Genomic DNA, 24243 nt, shown 5'->3' on the forward strand with positions numbered 1-24243 from the left:
TGGTCTACTTAGGCAGTACTTACGTAACTTACGGATTTCGGCCAAATCACCTTGAGGGCTTGAAGGTGTTGCCGGGACACTTTGTGCTTTCCTCTTGCTGGGACTGGTGTTCATTTTCTGCTGACGTAGGGCATTCAACGATTCCGACAGAATTTCTCTCTCCGTTCGTCCAGAGTATTTGAATTTGGTACCCCAGGAGAAGAACCCTCCGCCGGACATTACCGCCGCATGTTGGCTTGTTGGAAGACTAACGAAACAAGTTTAAAATTTATGCAATCTCCAGTGATTCTAACATGCTTACGTAAAGAATAACATTTGTTCTATGGCACATCGCCAGACGTATCGACACGCAGATCCAGAGGGACATTTGAATCCAACCGTATGCTTTTTCTGAGTGAAAAATTAAGTCAGTCACATTCCTGTATACTAAACAGCGATCATCTTACCACTTCTCGCCGATCGTCCGTGTACGCAAGATGAACGATAAACATCTTGCCCTCGAAATTGATCTTGTGCACTTCTGGCCATCGAAAATGCTGTGCTCTCCGTCCTGCAGCAAAGGTACTGATGCCGGAAAAGTTAATACCCAAATACAACTGAGTACCTCGATGGTCTTTCACAGGGTGAGGATCGATACCATAAGTTTCCAAGCTCCTTGCGATCCCAACGAATTCATCTAGAACAGCTACCGCATCCTGACCAGGTTCACGTTTTCTATGCAGCTCCATTACTTTCTTCTCCAACTGCTCCGATTGCCGTAAAGCAATTTTCATTGATGAAACGTATTCCCCGTGGTGTGTCTCGGTGTCGAAATCACCCAGCTCATCTGCAAATGAGAAATTAAACGCAAGTATTCATTAGTTTCATCTGATATGTAACTAACAAAATAGAGAATAATTAAACGTTTTCTGCTTCCGCCATTTGTAACAGTCATAGGCCCTTCCAGTCGCAAAATGTCGTTTAACGAGGAAACATTATGGATTGGATTGTTTTACTTATTTTGTTTAATAAATTGCCTTTCGACAACCGTAAAATACAGCATATGTTATTGATTTGGCATTAATTTTTTCTTTATCTTCTAGATATATAAATACTTTCATGTTAATCAAATGATAGCTTGTCGCGACGGGAAAACTTATCCGATTAATTCTTTTCACTATTCATTCCGTAACGAAGCGAGCCTACTTGTGATGAATAGCACACTGGAAGTGACTGAGGATATTCAAGGGCCACTGAAAGTAATAAACCTGTTCATTAAAGTATATGGAAATTAATACAGTCTTTTTGCAGCATAGCGTTATTCTTCATCGATGCACAATGGACTATTCATCATGTGAATATTTTAATGAGTTGGTACAGGATGACATTTGCCCGTCATTTGACGAACCAACATTTATGGGAGCATTCTTAGAGACGAACGAGAAGAAACTAAAGTGTCCAGTCAAAATAGTAAACTTTAAAAATCAAAATGATTGTTCTAGAAAAATTATATCTGCTGGCTTTAATTTTTTAGGGAACCTACCGGTTCACAAACATTAAATGGAACTTTAGTAGAATACTTACAGCTCCTGCCGAAAACTATCGTTGGAATACCAAAACCATCATTGAGCAAGTGAAGAACCAACGTATCGTATACTGCGTTGCGGGAAAGGTGCGCTTCAACAGATCTAGGAGCAGGAAAGTTCTCTAGGTTATATCAAATTATACATAACTATTTTTAAAGTGTATTGTCAGATAAACATTTTGAAAACTTTGTCTTTTGAACATTAACTTTCTAACAATAGCGGAAAATATGGCGATGTCGTGCGCATCGCAATAGCACTATTCATCAAATAACGGGTGTTCAATAAAAAATTCTGTAATTAAAGTAAAGAGCGTATTTTGTTCTCCAAGAGAATTGCTCTCTGGCCTCCATAGAACTGGGTGGCATGTTTCTTTTCGCTCGGGAGCTGTCAGTTCAATCGAAGATTGCGTCCTCGAGCGTGTTGTACAATTTTATGAAACGTATGGTTATCGTGGAAAAAAGTTTACGGAAGACCACTTTCGAGACGAACACGTGCTCGTGAGTACAGTTTACTGGATCCTGGCATACCTAAGTGTGGAGCAGAATGCCGGTAGTGGCCTTTCAGCGAAGGTAATGACGAAAAGAAGAAATGAGCTTTGAAAAAGTTGTTCGGACGAAACGAGTTTGCGTGACGCCGGGCGAAAATATCATTGGTCCCATACCTTGATTCACCAAACCATCAAGATGGAGGACACCACCTGTCGGAAGAAGATTCGGTTCCCCGAGTACACGGACGAGCAGATAGCAATCGTGAAATCGCAGTGCCAGTGGATGACGAAGAACTACCGCGGGACGTTGTTCGTGCTGAACGACGAAAGTTACTTTCCGCTTTCGAAGACCCACATTCCAGGAAATGACAGCTACTATTCCAGCGACAACTCGGCCACACCCCCCGAAGTAAAATATAAATTTAAGCATAAATTTGAAAACAATGTTATGCTGTACATCGCCATATCGGTCAGATGGATTTCAAAGCCGTGGCTCATGCCGGACGTTCCGGTCATTAATCAACAAGTGTAATAGGAGGAATGTCTTGAGTAAATTCTTTTGCCTCATGTGGATGGGAAGTGCGTCTTCTGGCTGAACAAGGCGTCTTCCCATTACGCCTAGAAGAAGCTGGAGTAGCTTGAGCAGAAAAAGATACCGTACGTGCCGAAAGAAAGGAACCAGACCAACTTGCCCCAGTGCCGTCCCATTGAGGATTTTTTCGGCTCCCACAGTGCCCCGGTGTACAAAAATAATTGACGGGACAAGGATACGAAGCAGTTGACCACTAGGATCCGGAATTCTGTCCGGAAGATAGACGTCAGTGCCGCCCAGCGCTCTTGTGGTTGCATCTCGACTAAGTTGCGTCGTACGGCAACCAGGGCCCCTTCTCTAATATCCATTGACGTTTTTTTTTGAAGAACAAACATTATTTTTTTAATAAAAAATACTGAATTCAGATTTTTTTGTTTTAAACCACATGACTGAAAAAATGTCATTTTTATTCAGAACCCATTATCAGTTGACAGACAACTTATGGTGGACCTCTACTCTCGAGGCTCAAATTAAGCTGATTTTTGTGAATAACTTTTATACTATCTACTGAGTAGATTTTGAGTTTTATTTTTAGTTTTGAAGCTACATATTTTGACTTAGATTTTAATTTCAAAGCTTCATGAAAATATTGCTACTTTTTCAATATTTCTTTAAAAAAATCAGTAAAACTACCGCTATGTTTTCTCGTGAGCAAATTGCAACATTTTATTTTATATTCTCTAATATGTTAAAAAATATGTAAAAATTAAACATAAATTGACAAATCGTTACATAAATTTTACAATTTGCAAAACAAGAACAACTGTCACGGGAAACAGCGGCCGTTTTACTGAATATTATTGAAATCTGGCCGATACTGTTATGAAAAGTCTTACTCGGCCGCAATGTTTTCCTTCTCGTTTTACAATTACAATTCATAAGCTTCCAAATGAAAAAAAAAATCAAAATTTTATTAAGTGATACTTTGCAATTTATTCCCCAAAAACAGCTTAGTTTCTGGCCTCAAAAGTAGATGACCCCTTTAAACCACATTTAAATGTTAATTTTTTGCACAATTTTGTAATTCGAATAAATCAGGTTAACAATGTTAACATACATTTAGATTTTTTATATGGAACCCATCATTTTACTTGATTTAGATTTCTTGCGACTGGCTCTCATTATACGTGATGCTCCCTCAAGACAGTACACGAGACGTTTCGTGTCGCTATGTACAACAGTAGTTTTTGAACGCCATCGGTTATTTCCTGTAGGTAGTAAAGTTATAGCACTAATGTCCCATATCTGGTTCACGAAATTATAGGTACCCTGAAAGTAAGGTTAGGTAATTAACAGGAGTATGTTGCATGCGAAATTATATCCCATGAAGTGTGTGTGTGCTTTGTAAAGAATAGCTGTTTGTAAAGTGGAACGCGGCTGTTTAGTGTCATTGTATAATTATTTATTTATTGTACAATGATATTAAACAGCCGCGTGCTTGGTATAGGATTTTAAAACAATTGGAAGCATTAATATAATATTATTTCTGACAAAAATGTATTAGCCTAACAGATGTGACTTAGTTAAATTTAATTTACAATCTGATCTATTGGTTTTAAAGTCGACTTTTTATGTAGCGTTCAAATTTTGAACTATACGGTTTCAACCTTTTTAACCGGACATCTCAGTCCCCTCTCAGGACCTCCTACGAACTTTTCAGAACTGCTCAAGTTGTTCAGCAATGGGCATACATCATTTAGTTTCAACTCGTTGAAGAATTCGCATGAAGTCAAATCCATCGTGCAACGGTGGAGGACGACGCTATGCTGAAAATAAGATTATTAAAATATTTGCACTCATAATAATACAATTTGGTACTTTTAAAGACCCATCAATGTCTTCGGTTACTTCAATAGTACTGTTCATTACAAGCATATCCGCAAATGAACGAAACGAGCAGTTGACTAAATTGATCGGGTAAACGACACCATCGCGACAAGCTCTCATGTATTCCAAGTGATAAAAATTATATATCTAGAAAGTGTTAAATCGTTTTGCTTTTTATTCAATGGCAATAAACTATACCTGTGCCGCTTGACAAAATATGTAATGTAGAGAACTGCAGAAAACAATCCAGAATATTCTCTCTTTGGGCAACATCTTACCACTACTTCGAATCAGAAATTGAAACAACTGAAATCGAAAGATTGAGTAACTCATTTAATGAGCCATGTTTAAATGCACCGATTAGCTGAAGTTTAAAAAAATAGATCGGAATTAGTAATGATGATGGTCATTTCATTTGGTATAGGAAAGTGGGGTAAGACAAGCCGAAGCTATCTTCAAAAGCATTAGCTTTTCAAAATTTTGCACTGGTCGTATTGATGTTCTCAAATTTTGATGAAAATTTCAGCGTACATATGTGGGATGGACTTTGGTCCTACTTCGAGGGAAATGGGGTAAAACGGGCAATGTAATTTAATTCGAAGAAATAGGTCGAAATTTTAAAAGCTCTCAAACTCTGGTTTAATTTGATGAAATCTAATTCTGTTTTCCTGAAAGGGTTTTGGAAGGGTTTGAAAATAGGATATACCTTTTAAATTTGTAATAGAAGCATTCACATTTTACCTTGTAAAAATGAATGTATGTGAGGACTCATCTATGTTAATGTGCGTTATTCATACCTTAATACAAATGAGATTGATTTGTTTTATTTATTTGTTGTATTTGGAGCAGGGAAACCTAGCATCATTCAAACCCTCTCTCCAACAGGCATAAAACCTCTCATCTTTTTTTACCAAGATTAAACAAGAGTTTTGAAACTATTTTAGTTATATGCAATTTATCGACTGCACGTCTAACGCTAGTTGAGTTTTTGCATCCCCAGCATTCTGTCTGCGTCCCTTACGCCTAACGTATATTATGGCTAACGTCCATTATACCTAACGTATTTAGGCCTATCGTCCGTTATGCCTAAAGTATGTATGCCAAACATCCGTATGCCTAACATATTTATGCCTAATGGGGCGCACCAAAATTTAAGAATTATGCAGTGCTATTTGGACTAGAGATGGGCAAAACGATTCAGTTTGGTGAGTGAACCTATCCGATTCTTTCACTAAAATGAATCGACTCTTTTAAAAGATTCAGTAACTCGTACTTTGAAAAATGATTGTTTGACATAAAACGAGAAAAAATCCAGGGCTCTAAGAATTGCTTTCGTGTTACACATTATTTGAAGTAATTTTCTAATATAGTTCCATTTTTAATAATGTACTCAATTCATTTTATTTTTCTCGTATATTATTAGAGAGAGTGTTGACGTTGAAGCTACGTATAGGCGTTTTAGCATAATTTCGAAAAGTGTAGCGTAAACCAATTTTGTTTCCTTCCATCAAACACCGTACGGAGTCCATCCAACGATTGGATACCGATCATTTTGACGCTAAAATCGTTTTTTCATATTTTAAATGGAAATAAGAAATTGAAAGAAAAGCGAAATATATAATACTATACAGCAGGACAACTACTCAAACAGCCAAGCCTTCTGATCAAATGATAGTAGTAGATTAGTTTGCCTCCAAAATGCCGTCCAATAGAATTCTATTTCCCACTGTACCTTTCACGAAATAAAACGTTACTGATAACATCTACCCATTGGCAAACGCCTACACATAATTAAATGCTCGATGATACCTATGATATCCACCAGAGCGAAAAATTAGATGTTTCGAAATTCACCTGCTATAAAATGACCCTATACGGCGTTCAGTGTTCAGTCAAAAAATCAAAATGTTACAATTTTATTCGTCATTAGCGCTAGTTGGGATCATTTGTGCTTCATATACTGAGGTATACCAAGTGTGAAGTTCGGTAAAGATTATAATAAATAAAGTATCTATTTCAAAGGCAGCAAAATTCTATCAAGTGGAAAAATACAAATTATGCGATGGTTTCAAAAATAGTGCCGTCAAATTCAATAACACCCGCATCGACGGAAAAAAGCAGGCAATAGCAATCTCAGTGATGATGGAAGTTTTGCGGGATGTTAAACCACCTATTGCGGTATTGCTATATTTTGTGGAGTTTAACATAATGTTCACATTGTAACAATAATTTCTTTACTCAATTTTAGTTTAGTTTGTCGGTCAATCGTTGTGACATGGACAAAACCAATTGCAAGCACTTTGACACCATCACGTTTGAAGACATTTGCCCTATGTACAATGACAATCATCTCATCAGAGCACATATGGGTTTTTTCTCACCTCCACTGACGTGTCCCTTGCAAATTGTAAGTATGTTACAACTAATCTTTATATTATGCTTAGTAATAGTGCCTTGCTGGAATTGCAAATGATTTTAATAGCTCGGTATTCCTAGTTACACGTCTATGGTGCCGATGATTGTAGTGGGGTGAAGCACAAACGCCAACGGCCGTGAAGAAAATTGAGCTATTTTTTACAAATTCAGCAAGGGTTTTGACAATTGATACTTTTTTGCTGTTTGGTTTAAAACCTCCAAAAAGATTACCACAGAACTATGGTACTACAATGCATTATCTTTATATTCTTCCAGGGAAAATATACAACCACTGAAGGGTTACTCGACATGAGAGTATTCGAAGGATTCGCCATCGGTAATGCACATTGGCAGACAGAAATAAAACTAACGGACGGGATGAACGAAACTGCCCTTTGCATTTGGGCAGAAACTACGATAACCGAAAAGGAAATGTAACCACAAACGTCATTAACCTACCCCATTATTGGACTCGCGATGTACAATTTGGCACCAATTGATTGGGCTTCTCAGTGAGCTTATGCATACTAAGTACTTACCCTGCACGATGAGTGCCCCGAGCGCCGCGGCTTCTCCAATTGAACAGTACAACCGTCCATGTCGAAGATCCCGCTTTAATTGCTGAAATAGCATCACTTTGCCGTTACCCGTTAGCCGACAGGGATCGGCAGGGTAAAATTTTACGCGGAAGGATAGTATGAGGGGCTCCACATCTGCAAAAAATAAATATCTATTGTTTAATACCAATAAAATCTACGAGCAGGAACATTTTACACGGTGCATTTTATAAGTGCGAAAATCAAATCATTTTCAACCAAAAAACCTAATTTGAATATCTTAAAGGGATACACTCGAAAAAATAAAAGATAGATTAAACTCTCAATTTCATATTCATTACTTAAGTGTCCAGGACCTGTTCCTATCTAGCTGACATAAAGCACGCGTTTCACACTCCCAAGCATAATAAAATTGAAAAAAATATAATAAACTGTTTACTTACATTGCGAAAACTGCAGAAAAATGAAGGAATTGGAAAATAGTTGGACCAATTCAAATAGATTTGTAGATGAAAACTCGTCTGAGAAAAAATACGCTATACGTATAGCTGTCCCCCATGTTCTGACATACTCAGAAGTTTTCGCCAAAGTACCTTACAACATCGTAATCCAGATATTACAACGTTTAGAATTTCCTGTGTGGCTGGGAGATGATCCCAAAATCTTTCGAACTATCACTACGGGACTTGACGCAAAAATTGGTCAAACAAGCTGTATTCATACAGAGTAAAGAAAAACTATTACCTCAAGCCTTCTTTTTAGCCAATGCGAATTGGTGGGCCTTTCAGTTGACTCCTCCCATCATGCACGACCTCTTTGGCCACTTACCTCGCCGCAGAACACCAGTTTGCCTTGTGTAACATGTCGCTGATATTTGTCTTCCGCGTCTTCTTGAGGTTCCGCGTGACAATTGCCCAATATTTTTCTATTAGGCAGAGCTCTGGCGTGTTGGGAGGGTTCATGTCCTGGGGTACCATCTGGAAGATTTTCACGGTATACCACTCCATGGCCTCTTTGCGTAATGACAAGATGTCAAATCCGGCCAAAACAGAATGGAACAATTGTTCCAGGTACATAAATATCGCGGTTGGTGTTCCTGGTTGGGATGTACATGTCGCTCTTCAAGCCACAGGAACAGATAGCCTGCCACACGAGATATTTCTTTGTGAACTTCAACAACTCAATATGTCTGAAAATCTCTGCCACCTTTTTTCTTGCAGTCGTGAAAGTCATCCAGGAAGCTGTTTAGAATCTACCTTAACGTAGGTTTCCTCATCCTGTACCACACAATCAATCTTCGTCAGCATCTTCATGTACAGCTTCCACGATCGTTCTCAGGCCAATTTGTTTTGCTTATCGTCATGATTTGAAGCCCCCACCTACTTAAATTTATATAAAAAAAAATTATAATAAATTCTTGGGCCTTCGGCACAAAAAATTATTTCCGTTACAACTTTTCAGCCGATTTTCGATTTTTCAACTGTTCTGGAAAGAAGAGCAACGAATCTTTCCCACGGTATGCTACTACATTATACACGGTATGCTACTAACCGAAACGTGACTGAATGATCAAATCCATTCGATCCAGTTATTCGGCCCAAGGTACACGGTTTACCGTAATGATCGCAATCCAGACAGTACAGCGAAAAAACGTGGTGGTGGTGTGCTTATTGCAGTTTCCAACCGGCTCTCGTCCAAACATAGAACTGATTGTAACGATCTCGAACAACTATGGGTAGATATTCGCGGGCGCGATACTAATATTTGTGTAGACGTGGTATACATTCCCCCCGATTCCGCAAGTTCAGAAGCACATAGACTCAGCACTTGACATCGCAACTTCCATTCAACCCAACACGGCTCATCTACTGTTTGGTGACTATAATCAGCCAGGACTTCTTTGGAAGAGTACACCCTCCGGTTATGCCTTTCCAGATCCTTCTGAATCTATCTTTTCGAGAGCGAGTATTGCCTTATTGGACGGAATGTCTATATTGAACATGATGCAAATGTGTACCGTAAATAACAGACGAAATCGAACCCTGGATCTCCTGTTCGTAAATGAAGAAGCTTCTATTAACTGCGCCGTTTCAGAAGCCCTTGAGCCATTAGTTGCCTGTGACGCATATCATCCTCCTCTTCTAGTAACGCATATTTGTCCCCAGTTGGTTATTTTTGACGAAATTGTGGATGTCAGGGAGTTCAACTTTTCGAAGACTGATTTCTCTATGCTTCAAAGTTCACTACAGGCAATTGATTGGGAGACTTTGTTAAATTCCGCGATCGATGTAGATGTTGCCGTAGAAAAACTTTCACTGGTCCTGAAACAGCTATTCAGAATAATAGTTCCCGCACCACGTCCCCGACCAAAACCGGCTTGGTCCAATCGTCAGCTACGTAAGCTGAAAAGATTGCGAGCAGCTACGCTTCGGCATTACACCAGGCGACGAAACCCCATTACAAAACGAGAGTTTATTCAAGCTAGCAACAGTTACAAGACATATAATCGGTTCCTCTATTCAAGACACGTAGCACAAACCCAATCAAACCTGAAACAAAATCCAAAGCAGTTTTGGTCTTCCGTTAACGGAAAACGCAAAGAAACTGGGCTTCCTTCCAGTATGTTCCTTGCAAGTGAAACATCAAGCACTCCAAGCGGCATCTGTGACCTATTCGCTCAACATTTATCGAGTGTGTTTAAAAAGGACTCGGCTAACTCCACTCAGGTGGAATATGGCCTTCAGAATGTCCCTCATAATGTTATTAATGTAGGTAATATCCAATTTACTGACGAAGACATTTTAACTGCCATGAGAAAGCTAAAGTCTTCAACATCAGCAGGACCAGTTAGCATTCCTTCCATTATACTGAAAAGATGCGCAAGCGCATTGTGTACGCCTTTAAAGCTAATTTTCAATCAATCACTGTTGCAATCGGCGTTTTCCGTGTGTTGGAAAAAATCAGTTATGTTTCCCGTTTTTAAAAAAGGTGATAAGCAAAATGCTAACTATCGTGGCATAACCTGCGCTGGATCAAAGTTATTTGAGATATTAGTAGGAAACGTGCTGTTTCGTGAGACTAAAGCATATATATCGAAGGATCAACATGGCTTTTTTCAGGCAGATCGACAACTACTAATCTAGCCCAATTCACTTCGCTTTGTATTAAAAATATTGAAGCTGGATCTCAGGTCTATACTGTATACACGGATCTCAAGGCTGCATTCGATCGTGTAGATCACTCTCTTCTACTGGCAAAGATAAAGCGGCTGGGCGCTTCGTTAATTTTCACAGGGTGGCTTAAATCATATCTCGTAAATCGTTCTCTATCTGTAAAATTAGGAAATAGCGAGTCATACAGCTTCATTAACTTGTCTTGAGTACCTCAAGGGAGCAATCTAGGACCGTTGCTTTTTTCGTTGTTCTTCAATGAAGTTTGCTATGTTATACCTCCAGGGTGTAAACTTATATACGCTGATGATCTCAAACTATTCCTCATTGTGCAGTCAATAGAAGATTGCGTGGCACTACAGCGACACTTAGATGCTCTTTGTAATTGGTGTAGTCGCAACTTGCTGGCTCTCAGCGTGGCCAAATGTTCCATAATATCTTTTACTCGCAGAAAAAATCCAATACTCTGGAGCTACACCATCTCAGGGGAATCGCTAGAGAGAATGACAGTTATCAGAGACCTCGGAGTACTCCTGGACTCACAACTGACATTCAGAAATCATTACTCTCATGTTATAGCAAATAGAAATCTCGGCTTCATTATAAGAATCGCCAAAGAATTCACTGATCCATATTGTTTACGGGCACTCTATTTTTCACTAGTTCGTACACCGTACATCGATCGCTGTCGTCTGCTCGATATGGAAACCCTAGCGAAAAGGTGGAACACATTTAGAGCAGTATTTGTTGGGAAGATTAACTGGTCAAATAGATGCTCCAGATATTCTCTCACAAATAAATATCAATGTGCCCCCTAGAAATCTCAGATCGCATAACTTCTTAAGACTGGAATTTCAGCGCACAGAGTACGGTCAGAACGAACCCATTAGGGCGATGTGTAATGTTTTTAATAGTGTTTATGACCATTTTGACTTTTCTGTATCTTGTGATGTTTTCAAAAATAGACTAAGAAGTTTGACTTAGATTTTAAGATTCCATTTTTGAAATATTTGTAATTTTTGTTCTTGCAATACTGTGTACTATGTGATTATGTTTAATTGTAGTGTAAAATCATTGTAATCAACTGTGAAAGTTTTGAAAGGATGATGGGTTTTTACGCCCATTTGAGGATTGCTTCTGAAGTGTATCCTGAAATGGGCTTTTCCTATTCTAGAAACACTTCATGTAGACCAACACAGGTAAGATGAAAAATAAGAATAAATAAATAAACAAATAAATACTGTTTCGTAAGAACTATTGTGCGATGTGAAATATGTCAATTTTGCGATTTTTATGCAAAATTTGCTAATAGTGAAGGGAAGCGTCTGGTGTAAAGAACTCAAAACGAAAGTTATTTTGTTTTACGATTTTGAAGGCAAGGCAACAATAGATCTTTTGTGTAATGTTAGGATCGCTTTATACATTCATTATGCACAACAAAAAAATATTTTCAGTAACGCAGAGCTATATGTGGCGTATCAAGAGTAAACGTCCAACCATTTCCAAGTCGAGAAGCGCTGCGGCGAACACGATAACTCTCGATAAAATTGTCTGATACGGGAAATTCAATAAGTTTTGTAAAGCTTAGACTTGTAGGTAATCGATGAACCACAAAAAAATGGAAAAAAGTTCGAGTTTCGGAAAATGGCTTCATGAAAACCGAAAAGTCTCATATTTTACTGTAAAATTCGCTCATTTTTGCCTTTCTCAATATTTTTTAAATAATAGGGAGATTCAGTTTTCTGTGGTTCATCGACAGGCTACATATATTGTGCATTTTTATAAAAAAAAATCAAGTCAATTTGATAATTAGCTTTTGTGTTATCGTGTTCGCCAATTTGAGAACGCGGTTTCGAGAAAAACGCTATTAAAGGGTGTCCCACATCAAATTGCATCACGAAAAAAATGCAGTAGAAAATAACCCATTGCGTATTTTCTCTTGAAAATTTGGGTTGCAGTAGTTTAGAGTGTATTGTTTACACTTTATTTTTATCGCCGTCAGTTTTTCGAAAATTGTTGTCGATAGATTGAAATCTACATGTGTTATATCAAATACGCGTGGCTGTTTAAAACAAAAGAAGTTCAGCGTTGCCACCGAGATTGCGGAAGACATTTCTAGACGTTCAATACTAACAATTAAGCGGATAAAAAAGAAGTCGATTATTTTTGCCCTCTACATCAGACGCCCACGAATGTTTGCCAAGACACGTCCTTGTTCTAGTTATCATTTGAAAAGAAACACATAATTCCGCGTCCAAAGACATATTTTTTTTCGAGAGTTGTCCTACTGGAGCTGTAGAGCTAGGTTCTCGGAAGGGCTCCCCGTCAGAATCACATACTACAATTTGCAGACGAGACAGGCAATGTCGCCCAATAAAACACTGCAATAGGCCAATTGTAGCGGGCCGTGATTCTGAATGTGATATTAATTGTACGGTTCAGGCATGTGCGGGCGTATGGACTCGCGATCGCGTGTATCATCGCGAACGGCTCGAACATTTGTACGTTAACGTGCTCGATCGCGTGTGCGTTTGTATGTCGCGTGTGCTAACGTGTATGAACTTCGCGTGTATAAATTCTATTTCATAACCGTGTGCCTTTCGCATATTCGCGTGTGTTCTAGAATGATCGCGCGCGGACCGTGAATCTGATACTTAATTTTTTATTTTTGGTGTACGGTTCAGATTCCAGAAGAAAGTGGGTTCTTACATATCATTATACATATCATTAGAATTCCCATTCATGTCGCCGTAGAACGCGTGGTCTAGTGGATATGAGCTTTATTTTTTTTTTTTTTGATTGGTCCAACTGAATGTATGGACCTAAATTGCTAGAATGAAGGCTAAAGATTTCCGGACGTGACCGATTCATGATCGCGCGCGTTTGCGGGTTCGCGTTTGAGACCGCGGTTGTAACTTCGTAAGTACTAAAACGTTCACACAATTGCCGGAGTGTTATCAAGTTTACGCGATCAAGGGCGTAGGTGTGCGTAGATGATCGCGAAGGGCTAAAGCGTTCGTATGTTGACGTGTTTGTCGCGTGTGCTCGCGTGTATGTGACTTCGTGTGTATAAATTCGATTTTGAAACCCTGCGGCCATTCATATATTCGCGGACCGTCATTCTGACCTTTAGCTTTCGGTGTGCGGATCACATTCTGACAGGGAGATAGTTACCCCATATTACTAGAGTTTCCGGTCATGTCGCCATGGAACGTTTTGTCTAGTGGATATGGGAGTTATTTTTCAATTTTATTATTTTTTTTATTAATTAACAAGGACCTAGATTGTTGGTACCGAGGATAGAGTCTTCTGGACGATCCCGATTCATGATGGCGCTAGCGCGGGAGTTTGTAGGTTGACGCTTGAGATCGTGTTGCTAAGTTTATGAGTGCTGAGATTTTCACCTTATCACCGGGGTGTAATCATGTTTGCGAGTTCGTGGGCGTAGGTTGCTTGGAAAATCGCGAGGGGCACTAACGTTTGTGCGCTGACGTGATTTTGTAACGTGTATTCTAGAATTGTCGCGCAAACCGTGAGTCTGATATTAAATTTTCGGTGCGCGGTTAGAATTCTGGCAGAGAGTGGGATCGTTTATATCGATAGGGTTCCCGGTCATGTCGCCATGAGACGTGTTGTCTAATAGGTATGGGCGTATTTCTTAATTGGTCCAGCTGAAGGCATGGACCTAGGCTTCTAGGATCAAGAATAGACTTCCGGACGTGATCGATTCGCAATCGCGTGCGCGAGGGCATTTTTGTAGGTTCCCGCTTGAGACCGCGTTTGAGAATGTGTGAGTGTTAAGACGTTCACTATCACCATCTTTGCTGACCCAGCTGAAGGCGGGTGTAGAATGGCAGTATAGGGCTCAAAAAGAAGAAATAAAGGACAATATAGGAGAGACGTAATAGATTAGATAGGTACAAGATACAACTGAATTTATGATCATCACATGAAAGACATACATTAGTACTTCAAACTCTACCAATACTTAAATAGCCAACCACCACACATAGCAGATCCTTTCTTTTTTTATGTCGCTAGCCGTGCATTGAAGAATGCCTAAAACTCTGAACTAGGCCCCGTCAAGTCCTGTCCGTCATCTGTCCGTCTCGTCCTCTCGTGTCTGGGGCTTCCAGGTTACATGCATTCACCAGACGAGACTAGCTTAAATCAGCTTAATTGTGCACTTGTTTGGTAGAATCGAGGCGATCATCGAAATGATAGATCCTAAGAGTGAATGCACTTGGCCCAGTCACCTGTCGAGCATTTGTATATTTGCGAGTTTGAATGTTTACGTGTGTATGGGAAGTGTTGTGTGTTGAGATATGTGTGTTACCTGTAAATAATAAGTTAATACAAATAATATTTAATGTGTTAAAATAAGACATGTGTAATATGCTACTTGCAGTTTTTGGTCGTTCCTACTTATCTGATTCAATTGAGTATGAGAGTACATCTCAATTCTTCTAAAACCTGGCGACGTCTGGTGGTAGCGAATAGTCATTGTTGGCAGCAATGTTACCCTTTTTTGATGAATGAACTCGGAGAGGTCATCATAGGAATGTGACGCATGAGACCGAAAATAAATAAAACAAAATGAAATAAAGAGAAGAGTTAGTATTATTATTGAGTATTATTTGAACACACATGTAACATGCAATAAAACTACTTGGAATCGTCTAAATGCCAGAAAATGATATATATTTACTATTAACGACAATTGCATTCCGTTAAAAGTTTCTCATGCTATGCTGACCGGGAATGGATGATTGATGTGCGTCGGTAAATTAATCGTACCTTCATTTATCCAATCCGAATGAGTCGAATCGAATGCACGAATTGAACAACGATAAAAAGTGATCCAAAGAAGGATTACCCACTATTCTATCATATAAGCCGGTTCTGCATCCATTCCCTGACCCATATGTCACAAACACTCAGACGAACACATACACAGATAGACATACGACCAGCACACAACAATCCTACAATAGTACTAAAAACTACAATTATTACAACACAACTAATAGGGTTCAACTGTTATTTTTTTTAATGCGCCTGTGCACGTTGACGAGGTCGACCGATAAATCGACACACAATAACTCCCACTGCGAGCCGTGCCCAAAAAGACAGCCGTTAAGCTGTTGAACAATGTCTGCAAACACAGCCCACAGAAAAAGTCATTCCACGACGACCCGCCAATCGGCCACGCCAGTGTGCACAGGCTCTTGGCTGACTGTTAGTTTGGGCTGGTGCCCATAAGCCCACTCGGTCTCCTCGATGCACCACTATCGAGGCGTAATGCAATAACCATCTTAAAGCAGGTGTCTGCTCAAATATGCTTGAAGATGTTTGCAATACCGTCAAACCCGACAACCTAGGAGAGGGATCATATAAGCCAGTTCTGCATCCATTCCCTGGTCCATATGTCACAAATACTCAGAAGACCCACATACACAGATAGACACACGACTAGCACACAACTGTACACTAGTACCAAAAACAATTATTACAACACAACACAACTGATAGGGTTCTACTGTTATTTTTTTTTATTTTTTTAAGGTTGGACAGAGAATGCGCAAAACTCGCAAACGAAAAAAGCAGCTCCCCTCCACACCGCATGCCAGATCCCCACAAAAATCAATCAGCGCATGTAGAGTGTTGTTACAGTACTGCTGACCGACTCCCATGAAAACCCGACACACGGTGCGGAAAAACCGCCTCCCCCGTCCGCGAATTCCACCATCTCTCCGTCCAACCCCAATGCGCCTGTGCACGTTGACGAGGTCGACCGATAAATCGACACACAATGACTTCCACTGCGAGCCGTGCCCACAAAGACTGCCGTTAAGCTGTTGAACAATGTCTGCAAACAGAGAAAGTCAATCCACGGCGACCCGCCAATCGGCCGCGCCAGTGCGCACAGGCCCTTAGCTGACTGTTGGTTTGGGCTGGTGCAGAGTATGAAATAACACAAAACATAAAAAAGGCCCATAAGCCCTCTCGGTCTCCTCGGGACACCACTATCGAGGCGTAATGCAATAACCATCTCAAAGCAGTTGTCTGCTCAAATATGCTTGAAGATGTTTGCAGTACCGTCAAACCCGTCAACCTACGAGAGGGAATTCCGCGTCCAAAGACATATTGATCCAAAAATGTCAGAGTTTTTTTTTATTTCCAAATTAGGAACACTCACGCATGAACTGGTACGATAAAAAATACACCTTCGAAATAACCGCTGCACAGTGATGCCGCGGCGGGAAAAGTAAAAAAAATTAAGCCCAACATAGCAGAAGTTAATGCAGTGCAGTTCCATCATTTACGCCATACGGTACTGATTATGTTCAATAACAATAGTCAAACAGAATCATTTGCTTCGCAGAACAACTTGAAACACGTCGTCGAATGTATTTTATACAGTATCCCAACGTATTTAGATGTTGAAAGTATTGAAGTAAAGCTACATGACCTGGCACCACGTACTAGTTCTGCTGCTATCAAACAACTCATGTCAAAATACGGAGAGGTGAATAGTGTTAATGAAGATACTTGGAGGATTTGTTTCCCAGGACTTCGCATTGGCGTTCATCTAATGAATGCGTCCGACAACATCTATTCCCTCCTACTTGACCCCCACAGGTAATTATCTGCAAGGTGTTGAATATTCTCAACGAGCACTAGCCACAATACCCAGGGCAGATTTCTACATGCCAATAATATCAGCCGCTACACCACGGAAAACCTTGCGCAGAGACTGCTAATGAAATGCCACCTGATACGACCAAAGGCGGTATACACTGCCCATAAAAGCATAAGAGTCCCATGCTGAAAAACAGCAAGCCGAGAAAAACACTATTGAAGATTTACATTCTCATTGAGCCTTATGGATGGGACAACCATGTTTTGGTATTTTTTTTCGGAATTTTCATAACAAACCATGTAATCTTATTTGTTCATTGTGATTCAGTGGTGATACAGAATACAATCCAACAGATAACTCATTTTCGTCAAAAATCCATATGGGACTCTTATGCTTTTATAGGCAGTACAGTCATCGTATGCTAAACCACAACCGGTTGGTAAACTAACGACTGCGGACCGGGCAGTAACAAACACCAGCCCAACAACGATCGCGCCCAGTACCACTAAACCAACTGCCATTACCAACATCCAAGTAACAACGATTATACCGATTGTCTCCAAACCAACAACCAACACCACCAACAAAGAATCAAAAACTGAGGATTTACAACAGCGACCCGTAAGTACAAGAAACGAACAAGAACATCCGACCAGAAACGATGACGACATGGACGTAAACGAAAACGCGAGAGAAGACGGACCGAATGACCCCAAGGTGTGGCAGACAACGCACCTAATGTTTCACCACCAAGGAAGAGGATCTCAACACGCAGCAGCACTGCGTCAATAAGACCCGATGGGCAGTTGAAACCTGATTTAATTTTAACATATTGAAGACCCACGGCTAAGCTATGCTGACGCATTGAGCCGTGTCAAATAAACAGGAAAAAAAAAACGTTTTGCTTTGTGTCGAGAATTAAAATTTATAAATTTTCAAGCACAAAAGCAAACTACTATCCAATTAAAAAGTATTACAGCACCAATGTAAGTTTATTCTCATTCTACACACCTAGAAAAAATCGTGTAAATTTACATCTCCTGACCATGACATATACGAGCATCAAAAATGACATAGTTTTACGTTTGATTTCAATTTTACATGTCGTTGAATTTTGCGAGACTCGTAATTTTACTCTACATACGGCGTTTGTTTAATATGTTGAAGGATGTAATTTTATCGCACTGCGCATGGAAAGTACATCTTTCATGTAAAACTAAACAGAACACTGTTATATTCCGTCGCTTTGTCAATTACGGCTTGTTAGATTGTGGCTAGTTTAGAATTACGTCAACGATAAAATTCAGATTTTTTTGGTGTGTAGGTTGTGTTATTTTATAAAAATCTTCATCACATTTTTTCAATAAAGCGTAAGATGTGTTTGTTGCCAAATGGCAACATTATGGCCCTAACGCATAATGTTATACAGTTATACCTACCAAAGTAATGGATAACAATAAGTGATGTTTCGTAATTATTTCAGAATGGACGCACGATAAGCCACAGTGGAAAAAGTTATAATAAAAAACTAAATTTAAGGGGGTTGCCTTAGAAAACGCTTTATAAATCGATAACCTGAAGTCCTACAAGTTCAAGTAGCTCAACAAAATTCTTCATTACGGGCATTTCTAAAACTTTGTCGAAGACACCAACTTTCTACCTTGTCAGTATGAAAAGTTAATTTTTTTTAGTTTGATCGTAGTAAGCTATGCCTAATTTAATTTTTATCAGGTTGTGGAGAATATTCTTATGAACAATTCGCCCAAAGATACCCTGTGAATATATTCGATGGTTTGGCCTCTAGTGAATTAAGTTCGCGTTTTGGCAATTCCGACCTCTAGGCAGCGGTGTCTTTTGATGACTCTTTCTAGATAACAAACATTTACCCAATTTGTTGAGCTTAGTTTGGTTCGCAAGACTAGGTCCAGGCCTCTGAAAAAATTCTTCAAAGTTTGAAGGTTTCTGTACGTTTCTTTTAAAATAAACGTTAAAAAATGAAATCCCCCCCCCCCCCTTGAATATTTTCTGCGCGCGGGCCTGGATTTCATCAATTATTGAATGGTTTATTTTGATGCTGGATCGATTTTTAGAAATGTGCGGCATCTCTCCCTAAATTACCCTATAATGAAAACTATAACTCTGAACAGATTTGAAAGAATTCGTTCATTGATCCATTCCAATAACAATGATCTTCACAAGCCTAAAGATCGTCGCAATCATGACCGTCTCTACAAAATAAGGCCTTTGATCGATCATTTAAATCAGTCGTTTTCGGCAGCTATCTCCTTTGAGCAAAGGTTGTCTCTTAATGAGCAAATGTGTAGCACTAAGGTAAACCTCATAAGTGAGTTTTAAAATTATGCGTCTTATACCATGTTCACACTACAGAGTTAAAACACGTTATAATAATTGGCAACAATAAAAAGTCATCAAGATAGCGTTAAAACGCGTTTTAACTCGTAGTGTGAACGTAGTATTATACTATGTTCACACTACAGAGCTAAACATGTTATAATAATTAGAAATAAGAAAAATGTCATCAAGATAGCGTTAAAACACGTTTTAACTCGTAGTGTGAACGTAGTATTATACTCCGTTCGCACTACGAGTAAAAACATGTTTTAACACTATCTTGATGACATTTTTCTTGTTGCTAATTATTAAAACTTGTTTTAACCCTGTGGTCTGAACATAGTATTATACACTGTAAGTCTATATGTCTATAGATTTGAAATTCAGTTCCTCGAGGAGCTTATGTGGAGCAGATCAGAGTTAAAAGCCGAAAATGGTATCTACATTCGGTTGTTTTACCATACGTTAGATATGGCAGTAACCATTTCTTGGCAATTGGATGAAAATGCCAATGAACGCACTGAAGTCAATATTATGAACATGGTTGACTAACTAACAGACCTGGCAGACACATTATGTAGATTCAACACAAATACACATCGAAGAGAGGAAGACCATCACACACCATCAAAAACAGCTTGAAGCCAAAAAACGACGTGACTCAATGAAACCAGCCCCTTCAAAAGATATAAGCACCGATGAAAAGGATCACTTTGAAAATCTTTGCGTTAAGAAAAACAAATGTACCTAGCTGCTAAGGATATTCACGCATAAAATGGACTAAATGTAAGATTGCTATCGTTTTTAGATTGATGTTTTTCGGTGATTATATTAAAAACTCTTCTTACTGTTTACGTTTCAGCTTATCTATTTTTAATTTCAGCCATCTTCAGAAATTTAACCCTGAAGCGGTGACCGAAAACAGAAAACATTAAATGTAAGATTGCATTTTGCCACACAAAGAACAGAAACTGCTTCGCCATTTTCCATACTTAATTATTTAATGCTCAAACGCATAATGTTGCAATTTGGCAACAAACCCATTAGCTAAATTAAATTTAAAAAAAAACAATATTTTATGTATTTCATTCATACTCCCGTGATCTAGCATATCATATCCTTCTCCTCCATTTGTTTTCAAAGCGACAGAAAAAAATCATGCATTTAAGGATTAAATTTAAAATATCATTCATTTCGATTTGATGACTTCTACACTTTGTATTTTCTAGCGACGTAAGGAATTGTCAAGATCCATTATTTATAAATTTATTATAATTCAAATTCTTTGTTTTTGGCTATATAAATAAATTATAGTAATTAATCCTTGTTTTTGGAAAAATTTCACCAATAAACTTTTAAAAGCTCGCTCAGTTATCAGTGACTATCTCGAGTCATCATGCTAGGCATTTATTTATGCATTCAATTTTATGCCCCTCCCGAAAAACAAACCTGACTACGGGCCTGAAGCGCTTGTTCCTTCTTCCCAATCAACATAATAATAACGTGAAAATTTGGACGAAAAAGATCTCATTTAGAGCTTTATGCAAATCAGCATAGTTTATTATGGATGGAAACATATGCGTCGTTAGATATTAATCCTTGTGCTATAAGCACTTCATGCAACTTGAAAAGGTGTAACTGCCTGCTTGTTTGCCGATAATGGCCAGTGTGTACAGGAGTAAAAAAATCTTTTCTCACGCTCCCCCGGGTACAACTCGAAATTACCGTAAGAATCGTTTTCTGACACACAAATATACTACAAATAAACGCACACGTTACAAGGAATCTATTTTTGAACGACTAAAATTTATACCTTTTACTTGTTTGATAATCGTTTTTGCCAGGTCCAGCCAGTGCTGCAATTTCCACACAAGGTGGGAACGCGCCAAAGAGAAAGGCATCGCGTGGATAGAGAAAAAAGAATACACATTAAGCACCGTGCTGCATTCGACGACCTAGCGAACCAGCATATACATATGCAAATGTATGCCAACTACATAATGATGACAGCAATGGTGCGGACCACTTACCCTCTGCTTGCTGGAGTCCACGAAACGGAGCCCGAAATAGTCCTTCTCGGTGATTTCCAATTGTTCGCACACATAGTCCAGTAGAAAGTTGCCCTTGTGGTGTGGCTAAAATTAGAGATATGAAAACGCCATCACAGATGAATGCATTGAAGGCTACAATCAGCATCAGTGAGTGTCGAACATGTATGATTAAGCCGTCAGCAGTTTCTGCCGGTTTTTTGATCAATGGCCCTAACTAACCAACATTGATGCTGGTGATAGTCAAAATCGGGAATGGGCAGATAGCAGATAGGTATGGAATAAATTTAATAAAAATAATGGATGGTTGGTTTTGCATTACGTGCGCCCGCGGAAATTGGTTTAGTATTCGTCAAACGTTAATTTAAACGTCTTACGTAAATCGCAAGGCATCGTTTGATAGTAACCACCTTTCATGTGCTAGCATATAGGAATGTATAGATAATCCTTTGAAACGAATATGCCATAGTCCATGATAGGAAAAGGACGAAGACAAGATGAATTCAGGCATGTAATCATTTGCGAATTACATGGCAGCGATTTAAGAGATGGATAAATCAGAAATCAATGGTCCTCGAAAACACAAAAGAGGTTTCTCACGGAGATTGTCCTTCAATCAAGTACTCTTCCTTTCAACGAATCACAGGGACGTCTTCGAACACGATCTTGGCTTTTAATTTACTCGCATAAAGTTAGATAATTGTTGCTTCCAGATTACCTGAAATTCGCACTCCAACACATCCAAATCCTCCAGCAATCGAACCGTGCACTTATAAACAACATTTCCTTCGCTACGACTTTTGAACATAGTTTGCGGGAGCTAACTTTTATTACACCAGTAATGACTTTCTGCAGAGAACTCCCAGCACCAAATTTCTTCCGAGGGGTAGGCGCCCGGGATGGCCTAATCAATGTATTCAATGATGGCCTTCCAGATTCATAGGATTTGCACACTTGTTGAGAACAAAATTGGATAACTAAAGTACAGAAGAGTATTGAGAGTGCACCGAAAATTTTCACTTTCCTCGCACAAAATTTTACGACACTGACATTTTCTGTCGTCCTGATGCTTCTCACACTCCCTCTGCTGGCGCAAGCAGCGGTCCTTCGATGTCTGCGTGCAACAGGATTTTGACAGGACGAATTTATGGCACGATTCACACTGTAGAACAGTTATTCTGCTATAATGTATAACATGTCCTTTTTCGAACAGTACGAAAGCGAATATGGATGACGTGTTTGAAAATAGGGTTGTAAAATTCGTTTCAGTTTTTGTTTCATTTTTTTTATTTATTACTTTTCTTTGATGGCTAATAGAGAGCCAGTTAATTAGATTCTTCTTGGGACGTTACAGCCCAGGGATTGGATAATGGTTAGTGCTTTGAACCGGAAACCCATATGTTGAAGGGGTGCTTCGGAGGCGATATTTCAGATTCCACCTTACCGTTTTACGTTTCGTTTTGTTTTCTGTTAGACATTACCACATAACTCACAAATGGCCTGTGCTAAGCCAAAGAGGACCAAACGCCATTTTGAGATACATGCTCAAAACACGCTATGGCTACCAAGGTAGCACTGGAAACACCCATAAATATTTATTTTTGAGAATTCAAATAGCAACCTAACGCAAACTAGTGTTCCTCAACTTTCGATGTCAATGATACGTCATCGAAAAAATAAATTTTCTTTTGCCAGAAAAAATATAGCGCCTAGTTCGATTTGACTTCACGCAGGCTATTTCATTCAATAACTGTATTCCTCATCTGCAAACTAAAACTACTGCGCTTACTACCGAGACATCACTACCAGCAAGTTTGGGCGTGACTTTTTTGGCTTTTAGTATCTAATTGGTGCCAATTTAGTTCTGGTTAGGCCTTAACTTACTAGCATTAAATTGCTGTAGTTACTGACGAAAAAGTTCGAAATACAAAGAAATCAACCTTTTTTTAGGTATTAGGGGAACTGTGCGTAAGACGGACCTTGAGGTCAAATAGCTAATTCGACTCAACCATTGATGCATTGCTCGTAAATGTAAATGCATGTAAAGCGTAATTTGAGATCATGTTGCATCAATATAAGAAGCATTGGTACAGATAGACCTAGGATAAAGGCAGAGTGAGACGCTTCTCGTTCAATAAATCTTGATTTCTGTTGGTACATCACAAGGTAGTGATAATAAAAAATATCCCAATGCTATGCAATTAGCGGCATTCTGCTTTATATTGACGTAAGAATATGTCCATAATTCCCTACCGTACTCTGTCCGTCATACCCAACATGATACAAATTTAAAAAAATGTGTATATTCAAAATGATTAGGTAAAGTTTCCGATTTTTTCGTCAATCAAGTTTTATTTTTCATTTATTTAAAGGTTTATTTGACACGGCTCAATGCGTTAGCACAACTGAACCATGGATCTTTTAAGTACAATATAACTAAAACTTGACTAGTTGCTTCGGCGCATGTTTTTCCTTAGTGGGCTGTATGGTTACAGAATTGGCATGTTGGGGTCTACCCGGGATATGTGATTAGCGTTGTTTGCTTATAGATTACGCCTTCCCTCGGTGATTTGCATTCGACAGTCAT

General features: G+C 39.1%; 2 protein-coding genes across 3 annotated transcripts in view; one reads left to right on the top strand and one right to left on the bottom strand.

The window, feature by feature from the left end:
* Positions 1 to 22723, bottom strand: part of LOC131681860 (FERM domain-containing protein 5) — a 38705-nt gene extending 15982 nt beyond the window's left edge. The window contains exons 1-7 of one of the 2 annotated variants that reach the window (XM_058962925.1): positions 22375 to 22723; positions 21639 to 21743; positions 21422 to 21464; positions 7426 to 7599; positions 447 to 826; positions 302 to 390; positions 33 to 247 (exon numbers count right to left, since the gene is read on the bottom strand). In XM_058962925.1, coding sequence (XP_058818908.1) covers positions 33 to 247; positions 302 to 390; positions 447 to 826; positions 7426 to 7599; positions 21422 to 21464; positions 21639 to 21743; positions 22375 to 22464 — 1096 coding nt within the window. In that variant the 5' untranslated portion in view covers positions 22465 to 22723. Of the gene's footprint in view, positions 1 to 23; positions 248 to 301; positions 391 to 446; positions 827 to 7425; positions 7600 to 21421; positions 21465 to 21638; positions 21744 to 22374 lie in introns of both variants that reach the window. The other variant, XM_058962924.1, reaches the window with a different exon arrangement.
* LOC131681861 (uncharacterized) lies at positions 934 to 1824 on the top strand. The gene is made up of 4 exons (XM_058962926.1): positions 934 to 1028; positions 1083 to 1238; positions 1291 to 1449; positions 1514 to 1824. Exons 1-4 carry the CDS (start codon positions 954 to 956, stop codon positions 1688 to 1690), a joined length of 567 nt encoding a protein of 188 aa, XP_058818909.1. The 5' UTR covers positions 934 to 953; the 3' UTR covers positions 1691 to 1824.
* Positions 22724 to 24243: the final 1520 nt, after the last annotated feature.

The sequence above is a fragment of the Topomyia yanbarensis genome, chromosome 2 (assembly GCF_030247195.1).
Source record: "Topomyia yanbarensis strain Yona2022 chromosome 2, ASM3024719v1, whole genome shotgun sequence".
Lineage (NCBI taxonomy): Eukaryota > Metazoa > Arthropoda > Insecta > Diptera > Culicidae > Topomyia > Topomyia yanbarensis.